Below are 14911 nucleotides of genomic sequence, written 5' to 3' on the forward strand. Positions count from 1 at the left end.
GTGATTGTACTTGGTGATACGCCACTACCAAAATCGCATGAAGATCTTCTTCGGATGGGTCCGAAATTCAGTGTTGAGCCGCACCTGCGAGGGGAAGAAAAAGTGACCCTGGCGCGATCGATTTCTCGCCTGGCACCGGATGAGTCTCGACCCAGGTGCGTAGAGGAATGTACAGCGATTTTAGCCAGGACTTCCACGACGGTCAAGCATGGGAAGGGATTCGGGTCACTGATCAATTTCCTTGTCTCGAATAACTTGCGACTGGTAACTGCGGATAAAGAGGGGCATTTTGTAGTCCTACCTGAATCGTCGTTTTCGGATAAAGCATTAGTAGCCATCGAGAAGAACTTTCAGCCGGTCTCGGGTAAGTTACAGAAGGTAAAAAGCAGGGCGGGGCAACTGCTTAAACAATTGAATCTGGAGCGACTCGGAGGCAGTGTAATTAAGGCAAAAAGCAACTGTTTAAAGTTTTTCTTCTCTGCTAAGATACATAAAACGGGATTACCATTTAGGGCCATTGTGACGGAAAAGAGTACCTGGCAACACGAAATTTCTGGCTATCTACAGAAACATTTGGCAGCTTTATTTGTTAATGATTCTTTTAAGGTACCAAACTCTGAGTGTGTCGTTAAGTTTTTACAGGCGAAAAACCCAGGTTCATGCTCGGATTTCAGCATTGATGTGGTAGATTTATACTACTCTCTGCCACACAAGGAAATCATGAGTGCTTTTCTTGATTGCGTCACTTCGGACAATGATGGAGAACAATTCACAAGTGTTTGTGGTATTTCTGTGTCTGGGTTCCTTGAGCTGTTGTCTTTTTATGTAAAATCTACCTGTGTTGAATGGGAAGGCACACTCTATACCCAGAAAGCGGGCGTTTGTATTGGGTTTATAGTAGCGCCTGCGCTTAGTGATATTTTTCTGTGATTCGTGGATCGAAGTATCCAGAAATATTTGGATGGGATGCCGTACCGAATTTTCAGATACCTCGATGATTTTTTGATTCTCATTGAAAAAACGGACTTTGCTAGGCACATGTGTACAGTATTAGAAGTATTCAAAGCTAATGAATGGGGTTTGCAGTTCACCACTGAGGTACGGGTTGATAACCAGATACAATTCTTAGATTTATGTTTAACTGAAGGGAAGGGACACATGTGTTGGAATTACGCACCACGGGCCAATAAACCGCTGCTGAACTATAAGTGGTTCGTTTATAACCCACTTCAAGACCAGGTTATTGAGCATAAACCTTAGCAAAAGGCCAGGCAGCTGCGCAATGGGTTCCAGCGCCTCATTCACAGCGGTCATGCCAGGATTCAGTCTATATCTGATCTTACTATACTTGTGGTGAACTGCCGTAGCATAAAGAATAAAACTGATGATTTTGCCACGCTTACTTCCTCAGTCCAACCGCATGTAGTCATGGGTACTGAATCCTGGCTGGACGAATCGATTCACAGCTCCGAAGTCTTTCCAGGAGATTTTGAAGCTTACCGTTGCGATAGACACTCACGTGGAGGTGGCGTTTTCCTGCTCATTCACTCGAGTCTTCGCTGTTCTGCTCTGCCGGAACTTAATGGCTGCGAAGAGTCTGTTTGGCGGAATCTACATTAGAGAACGGGCAGCTGCTTACACTTTGCTGTTTTTTATCGTTCTCCTATGCGGGCTAGTCCAGATATATTTGTATCCCTTTCTGAATTCATAAGTAATATACACAACGATTAAATCATTGGAGGTGATTTCAACATGCCTGAAGTTACATGAGTTGACAATAAACCAGTCCTTACCAACCTGTCAAAGCTGTACATTGATTTCCGCGACGTCATTATTGCAAACGACCTGTATCAGTTTGTTAAAGAGCCAACCAGGTCATGCCATGGTTCCTCGTTTGTTCTAGATTTGCTTTTTTCTAAGCGGGATTCACTTGTGCGCGATAGTTATATTATCCCAGGTATCAGTGACCACGACTGTGTCGTTGCACACGTGCCAATGACCCAGCCTTCAGTGCCACACAGGCGCCCCAGGAAAATTTTCTTCTACGATAGAGGCGATTGCTCATCACTATCTAGCGAGCTTGCCAACTATTTACAAGACTTCATATTCATGATCCAGCGTTTCGATGCTACTGCGCTGTGGGACATATTTAAGCATAAGCTTGATGTGCTCATTGACAAATATGTTCCTTTCAAAAACATATCAGCTAAGCGGCGCAACGACGAGCCGTGGGTAACTCGGGAAACTAAATTATTGATTAAGAAAAAGCGTCGTCTCCTAAACACGTACAAAAAATACCGGGACGCGAAAGTACTTGAAAAGGTACGTGCTCTTGGAACAGACATAAAAATTAAAAATAAAGCTGTGAAAAAAGGTAGATGAATGAGTTAGGGGCTAAAATTCAGAGTAATCCAAAAGAACTGTGGAAATTTCTTAAAGTTAATGGCCGTGAATCAGTCGGTATTCCGGCACTGAATAACGGCGCTGAACCTATAACTGATGATTTTGATAAGGCATGCTGTTTCAATGATTATTTCAAGGCTTTTTCGCTGCGAACTCGCATCATGAAATGCCAGTCATGGATGTCCATGTGCAAGAGACAATGCCTGAGCTAACAATTACATACAACGGTGTGTTAAACCTGCTGAATAACATAAAGGTGTCTTCGGCTAGCGGGCCCGAAGATGTTCCCGGTCATGTCTTTAATGTCTGTGCTGAAATCATTGCTCATTACTTAGTTATTCTATACTCGAAATCGTTAGATACAGGAATAATACCACAGCAATGGAAAAACGCTAACGTGGTGCCCATTCATAAGGGTGGTCCTAAAAACATAGTTGCTAATTACAGACCGATTTCGCTTACAAGTATTAGCTGCAAAACGTTTGAACACATAATATATAGCGCAATGATGAAGCATTTGGAACAAACTGAATTTTTCACTCAAGCTCAGCATGGTTTCAGATCAGGTTACTCGTGTACGACGCAGCTCTTAGAATTTAGCCATGATATTTTAAGCATGAAATGCTTTTAGCCCCCGTTGTCGGCAGTGTGGTGACGTCACGCCGAGACCGAGAGCCATCATCCGGGCACTGAAATCCACTCATCCGGGCACTTAATTCCAGTCATCCGGGCTCTGAAACGAGAACATCCGGGCACCGTACGAGACTTAACGAGATTTAACGAGACTCTCTAAGCCCTCCTATGCGACCGGCATGCAAGCGCCGGTTGGTCTCCAAAGGAGTCACAAAAAATAACTGCTGCCAGTGCCTTCTCAATGTTTATCAAGATATCAGTGGAGCTGTGGGTTTGATAATGCACGGAATTATAATTTCCGATTTCTAATAACGCGTGCAAAAAGCACATAAATGCCACGATACACTTCGTTGTCATACGTGATCTCTTAGGGGCTTCGCGCATCGAAGCAAAGCCACGCAGGCGCACAGGGGCCCGGGTGAGAAGCGCTGCGTTCAAAGGGCAAGGCACACGCGCCGAACGGGTGGTGGCGTTCCTCCCTTCCATTACGGTGCGGTTCGGGTGTCCACCGAGATGGCAGAGAATTACTGCGCCATTTCCTTTCCTCAAAAAACCTTGCGTTCAAATGGCAAGGCATCGCGCTGAGCGGGTGGTGGCGTTCCTCCCTTCCTGTACGGTGCGGGTGTCCACCGAGATGGCATTAGGCCCGTAAACATTTCATGCTTACTCTACTCTCGGTTACGGGAGAGGCAGAGATTTTTTCATCATTTGACAAGGGTCTACAAACGGATTGCATTTTCTTAGATTTCAAGAAAGCGTTTGATTTGGTACCTCATGATTTGCTACTGTATAAATTATCTTTAATCAAGAATCCAACTTCCCTTCTAAACTGGCTTCAATATTACCTGCAGGGACGTGAACAACGTGTATTGATTAATGGGTCCCAGTCTGATTATGTTCCTGTTTCTTCGGGTGTACCGCAGGGGTCTGTTTTAGGACCTCTGCTGTTTTTAGTTTATATTAATGACATTTCTAAATATATGACTTGTAAAATGTGTCTGCATGCTGACGATTGCGTTATCTACCATGTTAACAGTTCATCAGATTCTTGTCATTTGCAGTGCAACTTGGACCGCATACAACAATGGTGTTTGAAGCGGCATGCTACTGAACCCAATAAAATGTCAGTTTATTTCTTTCACACGCAAGCATCACCCTTTCTTGGCTGAATACAAACTAGATTCTACCCGACTTTCTAGAGTTTCTCACTATAAATACCTCGGCGTTTACTTTTCGTCCAATCTCACCTTTAAAGAGCACGTCGAGCACTTTTCTGCTAAAGCTTATGGCATGATAATTTTTCTAAGAAATTTTAAAATGGCACCACTAAAAGTTAAAGAGCTTCTATATTTCACCTATATTCGGCCAATATTGGAGTATGCTTGTGTTGTTTGGCACCCCCCCCCCACACACTTTAAATTTAACCGACATGCTTGAGCGTATTCATAACTTTGCCGCTCGGTTTGTCTCAAGTAATTACGATTTTAACAGCAGTGTTACTAACATTAAACTAAAACATTAAACTAACGTTGGGATGGGAGCTGTTACGGAAACGCCGTACGAACTCCCGGTCAGAAATGCTGTATAAAATATTTCACCTAAAAATAAAAATAGATAAAGAAAGTTATTTGCTTCCACCGCATTTCAGGTCAAACAGACTTGACCATGGATGGAAGATTCGAGAAATTAAATGCAAAACTAACACTTATCAAAATGCATTTTTCCCATCTACCATTCATGACTGCAATCGCCTGCCCCATGAAATTGTTGAGTGCCGTTCCGAACTTATGTTCCGCGCGTTGCTGTCGGATGTATGAGTGCGCAGTTGGTTTTCTTTTTTTTTGTGTTTTTTTTTTGTCATGCCTTGTTGTTGTTTCATATTTCATTCATTTTGTACTTGCGGTGTCATGCCTTGTTGTGTTGCTTTTTTCTTCTTTCTCTTTTTTTCTGGCCTATTCTTCTGTTATGTATCCTCCCCCCCTCCCCCCCCCTGCAATAATGCCCATGGGCGTTGCAGGTATTTCTAATAAATAAATAAATAAAAGACGCATCATTATAAAGTAGTGAAATGTGGAATTGTTGTTTCATCCTTGTCATCAGCGTTATCAGAATCTTGTCATCATTCTATGCAACAAAGCTTCGATAATCAGGCTAACAGACTTAGGGAAGCAGGTTATCCGGCTTAGCTTATCACTTCGGGTGGCAATAAAATAATCAAAAAGCTTAAATCGCCGGCATTGCTGCCGTCTTCACAGAAAGAACAGAAACGAAAAAATTTCGCAGTCCTTCCCTATGTACATCGCCTTTCTCATGGTCTTAAAAATGTGGCCCATATGTATGAAGTTGATGTGGTTTTTTTGGCCCCTAATAAGCTCAATAAAATTTGTTCAGCGGTAGAAAATAAGTTCCGCAATCTTAAGAAATCTGTACCTTCTTGTGGTGTTAAGCACGATAAAAGATTTGTGCCGTGCTCCAAAGGGGTAGTTTATAAAATCCGCCCATCCTGTGGTCAGATATACATTGGGCAAACTGGACGTTGTATTAACAAACCACTCGGAGAACATCTATATTCATTAGAATCTAATCGCTCCACTAATCTAGTTGATCATTGCCGTGAGTGTCAATCCTGTTTTCTGTCCTTGCATTGTACTGACATTTTGTACAAACACGCCGACCAGTTGACCAGGGAAATCATTGAGGCGTATAATATGGCAAAGAAAGCAAGATTGTGTGTCAGCAAACCATCCCTGCTCCTGCCTGACTGTGAGGTTGCATATCTGGATATCACTTAGTAGCACGTGCCTTCTGGTTTTGGTGTTTTTTTTGTTTTCTGTTTCCTTTTATAAGCGTGTTTCCTGTGATTAAACTTTAGTTGAGAGTCAGCGCTTGTTCCTGTGTATTCTTCCTTTCGTCCCCGCTTCTTGGCGCTGTAGAGGTCCCTTATCTGCTCTACCTTCGGGATCTCTTTCCCTTCTACTGATACTCGAGTATCTGCTTGCGTCTTGTATCTGAGCATTTTTGGATGGTATACGAAAATTTCTGGCTTCCTTGGGGTGCAGGCGAGTCGCCTTTCCGCAGCACAGCTGCCTTTTGCAGCCTGGCTTCGATTTCCGAGTCACTGCCGCCGCGATTGATCCACATCCCGACGTCGTCGGCGTACAGGACGAAGTCCCTCAACTCTTTTCCAATTGAAACAATTCACGGGCCACTCTGACGGTGCCCGAGGCGAAAGCCTTTCCACGCAACTTTTGCTGCTGGGCCGTAGGCACACATGAGGCGGCTATGGGGCGACTTGGATTCGCTAGTCATGACTAGTTAGTCATAACCCATGACTAACTAGTTATGGCTGACTAGTCACGGCTGGTTAATGACTAGCCAGTTATTATATATTAATGGCAACTAGTCATGACTAAGTTGATGACTGGTTAGTGACTAGTTAGTCATGACTAATTAGTTTGATGACTAACTAGTCATGACTAATAAGTTTATGACTGGTATATAGTAAATAGTTATGCAGGAATAATTAATTGGTGACTGTTTAATGACTTGTGACTAGTAATGACTTGTGACTCGTGACTAGTAATGACTTGTGACTCATGACTAGTAATGACTAGTTATGACTCACTTCAGATGTAACAGATGGACAGAGTCATGGCCGCGTGTATGAGCTATTAAAGACTTTTGCCTTAAAATGATACGTGTGTAAAGAGGAAGATGAGCAGCGGCGGCCGCCGCTCCGCTAGCGCGCGGCGCGAGATCGCTGGCTGGATGACCGAAGCTCGGACCGGCATTTTGGCTATCTGTCGCTAAGTTCCTTTCCCCGGAAATCCTGCTACAATTTGGTGGAGCTGTGCTGGGTACAGCCTTTGGCCAACGTCCTGGAGCTTCGCAGCAGAACGATCGCTCCAGCCATGTCCACCGACGCAAGCCAGTCATCTTCCCTTTCGCCTACGCCCGTCGTTTGCCCTGGCGCTCTCCGACAGCGGGACCCAGCCATTTTTACTGGGTCCGATGATCACGACGTGGAGGATTGGCTGGCCTCCTACGAACGGGTAAGCGGCCACAACCGGTGGGACGACGCCATGAAATTGAACAACGTGGTGTTTTACCTCTCGGACGTGGCCAGCCTATGGCACAGGAACCATGAATCAGACTTTACCACCTGGTCTGCCTTCAAAAGAGCCTTTTCTGACATCTTTGGGCGCCCTGCAGTACGCAAGCTGCGCGCTGAACAGCGCCTGCGAGTGAGAGCCCAGCTACACGGAGAATCGTTCACGAGTTATATCGAGGATGTCATCAACCTCTGTTCAAGGGTGGACTCGTCTATGACCGAGGCGGACCGGATTAAGCATGTCCTGAAAGGCATCGAAACGGAAGCATTTCAGATGCTTATCGCCCGGAACCCTACCACCGTTGCCGAAGTGTTCAACCTGTGTCAGAGCTACGATGAGCTCCGTAAGCAGCGCATTCTGGTGCTACCACCTTCCGTGCAGCCTGACTCGCTTTCCAGCCTCGCCGTGACAACCTCCCACAGCAGCTCGCTGCTTGACCAGATAAAAGACTTTGTACGTGAGGAGGTGGCTCGACAGCTGTCACTTCTTCACGGCGTGCAGGGGCCTCCGTCCAACCTGGATCCGACCCTACAAACGGTGATTCGCGAGCAAGTGACCGAAGCGCTACCACCTGTTCGTCCGCCGGTTCCCGCTGCAGCGTCGCTCACATACGCCGACGCCGTCCGAAAACCAAGAGCCGAGCCGTTTGTCCCGTATTATCCTCCGACGCCGCCGCCTGCCTTTCCAACCCGACCACCTCCTGCTCGTGTCAACCCTTGGCGCACCCGTGACAACCGTCCTATTTGCTATGCATGTGGTGTCCCTGGCCACGTTGAGCGCCTGTGCCGACGCCGTGTGCCACCACCCGTGGATGACCCCAGAACCTACGTCTACGCGGCACCACAGCCCCCGCCACGTTCGTCGGCTGCCGAACAGCTTGATGCCTCCGATCGCCGCCCGTATTCTCGCCGCCGTTCGCCATCCCCGCGGCGCCGTTCTGTTTCGCCACTGCGTCCTCATTCCCCTATGCGCCAGGAAAACTAGTTGCCGCAGTTCCCGAGGCAAGAACTGCGTATTCGGCGACAAGTTCAAGGCCTCGTTTGTCCCCAGCGAATGTGCTCGACGTTTCTGTGGAGGGCCACACCGCCTTGGCGCTTGTTGACACTGGCGCTGCTGTTTCTGTGATGAATGAGAAACTGTGCCGAAAACTTCGCAAAGTGACGACGCCGTTATCCGGATTTTCGCTTCATACAGCTAATGCACAGCGCATCTCGCCTTTAGCCGCCTGCACAGCCAGGGTCATCATTTACGGTTCCTTATATACTGTTGAATTCGTCGTTCTCTCATCGTGCTCGCATGACATTATTTTAGGTTGGGACTTTCTTTCCCAACATGAGGCCCTCATCAACTGCGCTCGTGCCGAGCTCGAACTTCTTCCGTGCGGTGCTACCTCGCCTGATACGTCATCTTCGTGGGGCAAACTGTCTGTGGCTGACGACATCGAGATTCCTCCGTGCTCATCTGTTCCTGTCCCTGTCTCCTGCCTCACCGCATCTGACGGCGCCGTCGTCTTTACACCATCCGACGTCTTCATCTCTCGACACGGTCTGCCTCTGCCATTCGCTCTGCTCACTGTTCAAGACGGCTGCAGCCTCATCTCGATCTCGAACCCTTTTTTGAGCCCCTGCATATTTCTCCGTGGCGAATGCCTTGGCCACATTCAGCCCGTCGACTCTTTGCTCGATCCCGAACGATGCGCCGAATCATGTTCTCTTGCTACTAATTCTCTTACTTTCCCCGCATCTCCCGCTGTGGCCACAGACGATGCCTTTGCCGATTCCGTCGACGCCAGTCTTGCCACACCGCAACGCGCCCAACTACTTCACCTACTGAACCAGTTTCGCTCTTCTTTCGACGTGGCTCAAAACCGACTCGGCCGCACGTCTACCGTGACCCATGAGATCGACACCGGAGCCCACTTGCCGCTTCGTCAACGCCCGTACCGAGTTTCGGCAGCCGAACGCCAGATTATCAACACTCAGGTGGACGACATGCTTCAGCGAGGCGTCATTCAACCATCCAGTAGTCCATGGGCCTCTCCTGTGGTTCTAGTGAAGAAAAAAGATGGCACAATACGATTTTGCGTCGATTATCGGCGGCTTAACAAGATCACCCGCAAAGACGTTTACCCGCTGCCGCGAATCGATGTCGCCCTTGACTGCCTCCAAGGCGCGGAGTTCTTTTCTTCTTTAGACCTGCGTTCGGGGTATTGGCAGGTCCCTGTGGCCGAGGCTGACCGTGCCAAGACGGCTTTTGTTACACCAGATGGCCTGTACGAATTTACCGTCATGCCTTTTGGCCTTTGTAATGCCCCAGCGACTTTCGAGCGAATGATGGACTCCATTTTACGCGGCCTGAAGTGGACCACGTGCCTGTGCTACTTAGATGACATTGTCGTCTTCGCGCCTGATTTTGAGACGCACCTTCACCGCTTGGAGCACGTGTTGACATGTTTAACTGCCGCGGGGCTCCAACTTAATCTCAAAAAGTGTCGCTTTGGCGCCCGCCAACTGACAATTTTAGGTCACGTCGTCTCTAAGGACGGCGTGCTTCCTGACCCAGCCAAACTTCGTGCCGTCGCTGAGTTCCCCAAGCCGTCGACTCAGAAGGAACTTCGCAGCTTTCTCGGCCTGTGTTCTTATTTCCGACGTTTCGTCCGAAATTTTGCCTCTATCATCGCACCACTTACGAAACTTCTTCGGGGCGCCAACAACCTGTCCGATTGGTCACCTGACTGCGACGACGCCTTCATCACCTTACGCCGGCTGCTCACAGCGCCTCCCATTTTACGCCACTTCGACCCCACTGCTCCCACTGAAATTCACACCGATGCCAGTGGCGTTGGCCTCGGCGCTGTCCTTACGCAACGTAAACCCGGATTTCCCGAGTATGTCGTTGCCTACGCGAGCCGTGCACTGACAAAAGCGGAATCCAACTACTCAGTAACCGAGAAGGAATGCTTGGCGATTGTTTGGGCGATCGGAAAGTTTCGCCCTTCCGTTTATGGCCGCCCTTTCGATATCGTCACGGACCATCATTCCCTGTGCTGGCTGGCCTCCTTGAAAGACCCTACAGGCCGCCTCGCTCGCTGGGCCCTACGCCTACAGGAGTGTGATATCCGTGTCATCTATTACTCCGGCCGAAAACATAACGACGCCGACGCATTGTCCCGCTCTCCACTGCCGCCAGACGTTGTCTGCCACTCGCCAACCGGTTGCGCTTCGCTGTCGTTTTCAACAGATACCATGGGCAGCGAGCAAAATAAGGACCCCTGGATATCTTCGCTTGTACGTTTTCTCTCAAATTCCTCGGCGGCACCCGTGCCTCGTGCCCTCCGCCGCCAGGCTGCTCACTTCGCCATTCGTGATGGTCTATTGTACCGCCGCAACTACGTCCCTACCGGCAGGAAGTGGTTGCTTGTCGTCCCTGCCCATCTGCGGTCGACATTCTGCGCCCTGTTTCACAACGACCCGCAGTCTGCTCATGCCGGCGCCTTTAAAACATACACGCGACTCCGTCTCCGCTATTATTGGCGCGGTATGTCCACCTACGTCCGCAAATACGTCCGCTCGTGCCCTGACTGTCAACGTCGCAAGCCGGCTCCTCAGCACTCAGTCGGCCAGATGCAGCCTCTCCCTTGCCCTTTCCGTCCTTTTGACAGAGTTGGAATTGACCTCTACGGCCCCCTTCCTTACACTGCTGCTGGCAACCGCTGGGTTATTGTAGCCGTCGACCACCTCACGCGTTACGCCGAAACCGCGGCTCTTCCTGCTGCTACGGCACCACACGTTGCCTCTTTCATCTTGCATCACTTCATTCTTCGCCATGGAGCGCCCCGAGAACTGCTGAGCGACCGTGGGCGCGTTTTTCTGTCCGAGGTCGTGGAATCTCTTCTCAAACAGTGTAAGATCACTCACCATACCGCCACGGCCTACCATCCTCAGACTAACGGTTTGACGGAACGGTTTAACCGCACCTTGGGCGATATGCTGTCGATGTACGTGTCTTCCGACCACTCCGACTGGGACAGGATCCTGCCGTTCATCACCTACGCCTACAACACCGCCACGCAGACCACCACCGGCTTCTCGCCAGTTTTTCTCCTCTACGGGCGCGAACCTTCCTCACCACTCGACACAGTACTTCCTTACCGGCCCGACGTGTCCGAGTGCACCACTCTTTCGGAGGCGTCCAAGCATGCCGAGGAGTGCCGTCAGCTCGCTCGGTCGTTAACATCCGGCGAGCAGGGGCGTCAAAAATTCCGTTTCGACACAAGCCACACTGATGACAGTTTTCTACCCGGCTCTCTCGTCTGGCTTCACGTGCCGTCTACCTCACCTGGCCTTTCGTCCAAACTTCTCCCCAAGTACCACGGACCTTACCGCATCGTAGAGCGCACTTCCCCGGTCAACTACATTGTCGACCCGGTGACACCCTCCACAGATCAACGCCGACGCAGCCGCGAGACTGTTCATGTGTCACGCCTGAAGCCGTACTATGACCCGTGTGTGTTGTCGTCTCCCTGACTCGCCAGGATGGCTTCGCCTTCAGCCCGGGGGTGATAGTAAAGAGGAAGATGAGCAGCGGCGGCCGCCGCTCCGCTAGCGCGCGGCGCGAGATCGCTGGCTGGATGACCGAAGCTCGGACCGGCATTTTGGCTATCTGTCGCTAAGTTCCTTTCCCCGGAAATCCTGCTACACGTGTGACATTAAGAGACCGGAAGCGGGGGGAGTGGGTGAGGGAACAGACACGGTAATGACATCCTAGTAGAAATCAAGAAGAAGAAATGGGCTTGGGCAGGGCATGTAGCACAAAAGCGAGATAACCGCTGGTCCTTAAGGGTAACGGAGTGAATTCCAAGAGAAGGCGAGCCTAGCAGGGGGTGGCAGAAAGTCAGGTGAGCGAATCAAATTAAGTTTTCCGGGATACGGTTTCCGCAGCTGACAAAGGACAGAGCGAATGGAAAGACATGGAAGATGCCTTTGCCCGGCTGTGGGCGTAGTCAGACATGATGATGATGATGACCCACGAAATTTCATCTTGGCCGATTTGGCCCAAAATCGATGTCCAACCATAACTGACCGTGCCCGACACGATGGCGGCCTTCAAATTTGGCCCGGGCCAGTGGCAAAGTGCTGTTGTTCGACCTTTGTGCATAGCCGTGGTTAAACCCTGCCGAACTTTTTTTTGCCAAGGACCAGCTCGACCCGACGCAAGGACACCGCAGTTGCAGCAGCCGATATATTCAGTGCCCGCTGAATCTCAGGTCACTGCGGTGAACCTCACGCAAATCCACACGTGCAGGGAAAGGAGTCCGTTCATTATTTACTGCTCGTTCTTTATTTAGGAATTTCTCACTCATTTTGTTTAAAATATGAGCGGAAGCTAGTCTTGTCGTAGCACAATGGAAGCCACCGGATGCCCAATGAGCTTTGCTATAAGGAGCCGACAGTCACCTCTTATGTCCACTGCTCTGCTGCCGGCTGCTGCTCTACCTTGGCGCCGCGTGTCGCCGCAAAGAGGCAGCAACAGCGTTGAATGTTCTAACTTCTCTGCTAACTTCCCTGTGCTCGCTGCCGAGTTCCCTTAACGATGTAAGCGTCTCTCGTCGCAGGGGCAGTACGGGGACCCGTTCCTGGACGAGCTGGAGGAGCGGCCGCGCGTGACGGTCCCTATCCTGCTCTGCATGACCATAATCGGCGGCTACATCTGCGGTGGCGCAGTGCTCTTCTCCGTCTGGGAGGACTGGAACTATCTGGATGGCTCCTACTTCTGCTTCGTCACCCTCAGCACCATCGGCTTCGGTGACCTGGTGCCCGGGGACACCGTGGTCTCGGACAGCGGGTCCCAGGAGAAGCTGGTCATATGCTCCCTGTACCTGCTGGTCGGGTTGGCGCTGATCGCCATGTGCTTCAACCTGGTGCAGGAAGAAGTGGTTCACAAGTTGCGCGCCCTTGGACGTCGTCTCGGTGTCGTCAGCGATTCCGACGCCGACACGGACTCTGAATGACGCCTGCGGCACCGCCGTGATCTCGCGGGCGTTGTGCACTACGTCGAGGTGCCCCTGAGCACGCTCGTGAAGACGCGCGTGCGGAGGGTGGGTGCGCATCCCGAGTGGCCGGTGCATCGCCGCGGACCCCGACCGACAGTGGTCGCTGACCCAGCGGCCGTTGAGTGACGAGCACTTGTAGCTGGACCGCCTCCGAAGCCGCCCCCACGGCTGTTCTTTCTTGCGAGTTCGTGTTGCAAGTAATAGGCGGCTACCACAATGAACAGAACGAATTCGCACGTGCTTTTTTAATACACTCACCGAAAAGCCTCAACATCTAATAAAACCCATCGCAGGATCTGCTAAGGCTTTCAGTTGGGCTAGTTGCTTTTCGTAGTCAAGCATGTTAACTAGCGCATATACACAGACACGGAGAGAGAGAGAAAACAAGACACATGGCAGCGTGCGTCCTGTTCGCTCTCTCTCCGTTCTCTCCGTGCCCGTGTCTATGCGCTGTTAACATGTGTGAACATCGAACATGAGGCACAACACTGACGGTAAAATCATTTGTGTTCCTCAGCGATAATGGCGTAGGCGGGCACTCGATATGCAGTGCATGTTTTTATCCGCACGAGAAAGCGCTCCACGTCGCCCAAACACGTTGTTGGATGATGGGAGTTCCGGTGGTCGCTGCCAGATGCTGCCGCTGCTTGACGGAACCGCTGTCAAGTCGACAGCCGTTCCCACCACCAGGACAGGGGTGCCGTCGAGTCAATGAGTTGGGTGATGGAAGAAAGATTACGAGTGGGCTTATTTGCATTTTTACACGCGTAACAGCAAACAGGAGAGTCCCTCGGCCACAACCACAGCCAAGTTTATAGGGCTCTTATTCCCTAAAGTCCCTATGGGCAGAGGACGACATCGCCCAGCAGGGAGTGGCCTGAACGTGCACTTCCGCACACAGCCTCATTCTTTCTCTCACTTGTGGCCACGCCCCTGTCGGGTGTTCGAGCTTGAGTGAGGAGAATGCCGTCGAGGTCACGTAGGCTCACGAAGGTCAGCACGGGTTGTTCCACGGCCGGCTGATGGGAGACAGGTGTTGCCGAAGCCTGTGGTTAATAACCTCTGACTCATGGGGCAGGCACGCAGGAGGGCAACACCGGAAACATGACTTTCGTCTCCAGATCTCGTAGCGATCACTGGGGGAGATAACGCCCGACTGCTCGCTGCGGTGGCTCTCGGCACGTCAGGCGACCGAGGAATTAAAATAACATCAGTTTGGGCTACATGGTGCACTATTTGAGACAGAAATGGTAACAGCGCTACAGCAAGAAGTACACAAGAAAGACTGACACAGGACATGCGCATGTCCTGTGTCAGTCTTTCTTGTGTACGTCTTGCTGTAGCGCTATTACCATTGCCGACCATCCCCGCAGGGGGGCGTCTGCAGCATGCAGACGTTGGTGAGTGGCGACACCACGGGGTATCCCGAGCATCCGCAAGGACATCCCCGCAAAGGGATAATGGTGAGCAGTGCGTCACCACGGACCCGAGCATCCGCGCTTAGCCGTGCGTGGCATCGCCGTGTCCGGGGAATAGGGGTCCTGGTGGTTGAGCCGATGCCGAGCGTTTGGATCCTTAAGGCCCCTCGGCGGAGGCAACACACCACTTTGGCCCCAGCTTCCTGTAGACGACACCTCCGGCCTGACCCGACCGAGGAAAATCGGCAGTCGCCTTTTCCTATCCTCCACTCTATCTTTCACTTTCCTATCTC

General features: G+C 50.6%; 1 protein-coding gene across 1 annotated transcript in view; it reads left to right on the forward strand.

The window, feature by feature from the left end:
• The window catches only part of LOC149325676 (TWiK family of potassium channels protein 7-like), a 376131-nt gene extending 362625 nt beyond the window's left edge, over positions 1 to 13506 (forward strand). The window contains exon 3 of the mRNA XM_089562548.1: positions 12763 to 13506. Within this exon, the coding sequence (XP_089418674.1) occupies positions 12763 to 13158 (396 nt within the window). The 3' untranslated portion in view covers positions 13159 to 13506. The remainder of the gene's footprint in view (positions 1 to 12762) is intronic.
• Positions 13507 to 14911: the final 1405 nt, after the last annotated feature.

Source organism: Amblyomma mixtum, chromosome 10 (assembly GCF_055824585.1).
Source record: "Amblyomma mixtum isolate Tamu chromosome 10, ASM5582458v1, whole genome shotgun sequence".
NCBI classification, from domain to species: Eukaryota; Metazoa; Arthropoda; class Arachnida; order Ixodida; family Ixodidae; genus Amblyomma; species Amblyomma mixtum.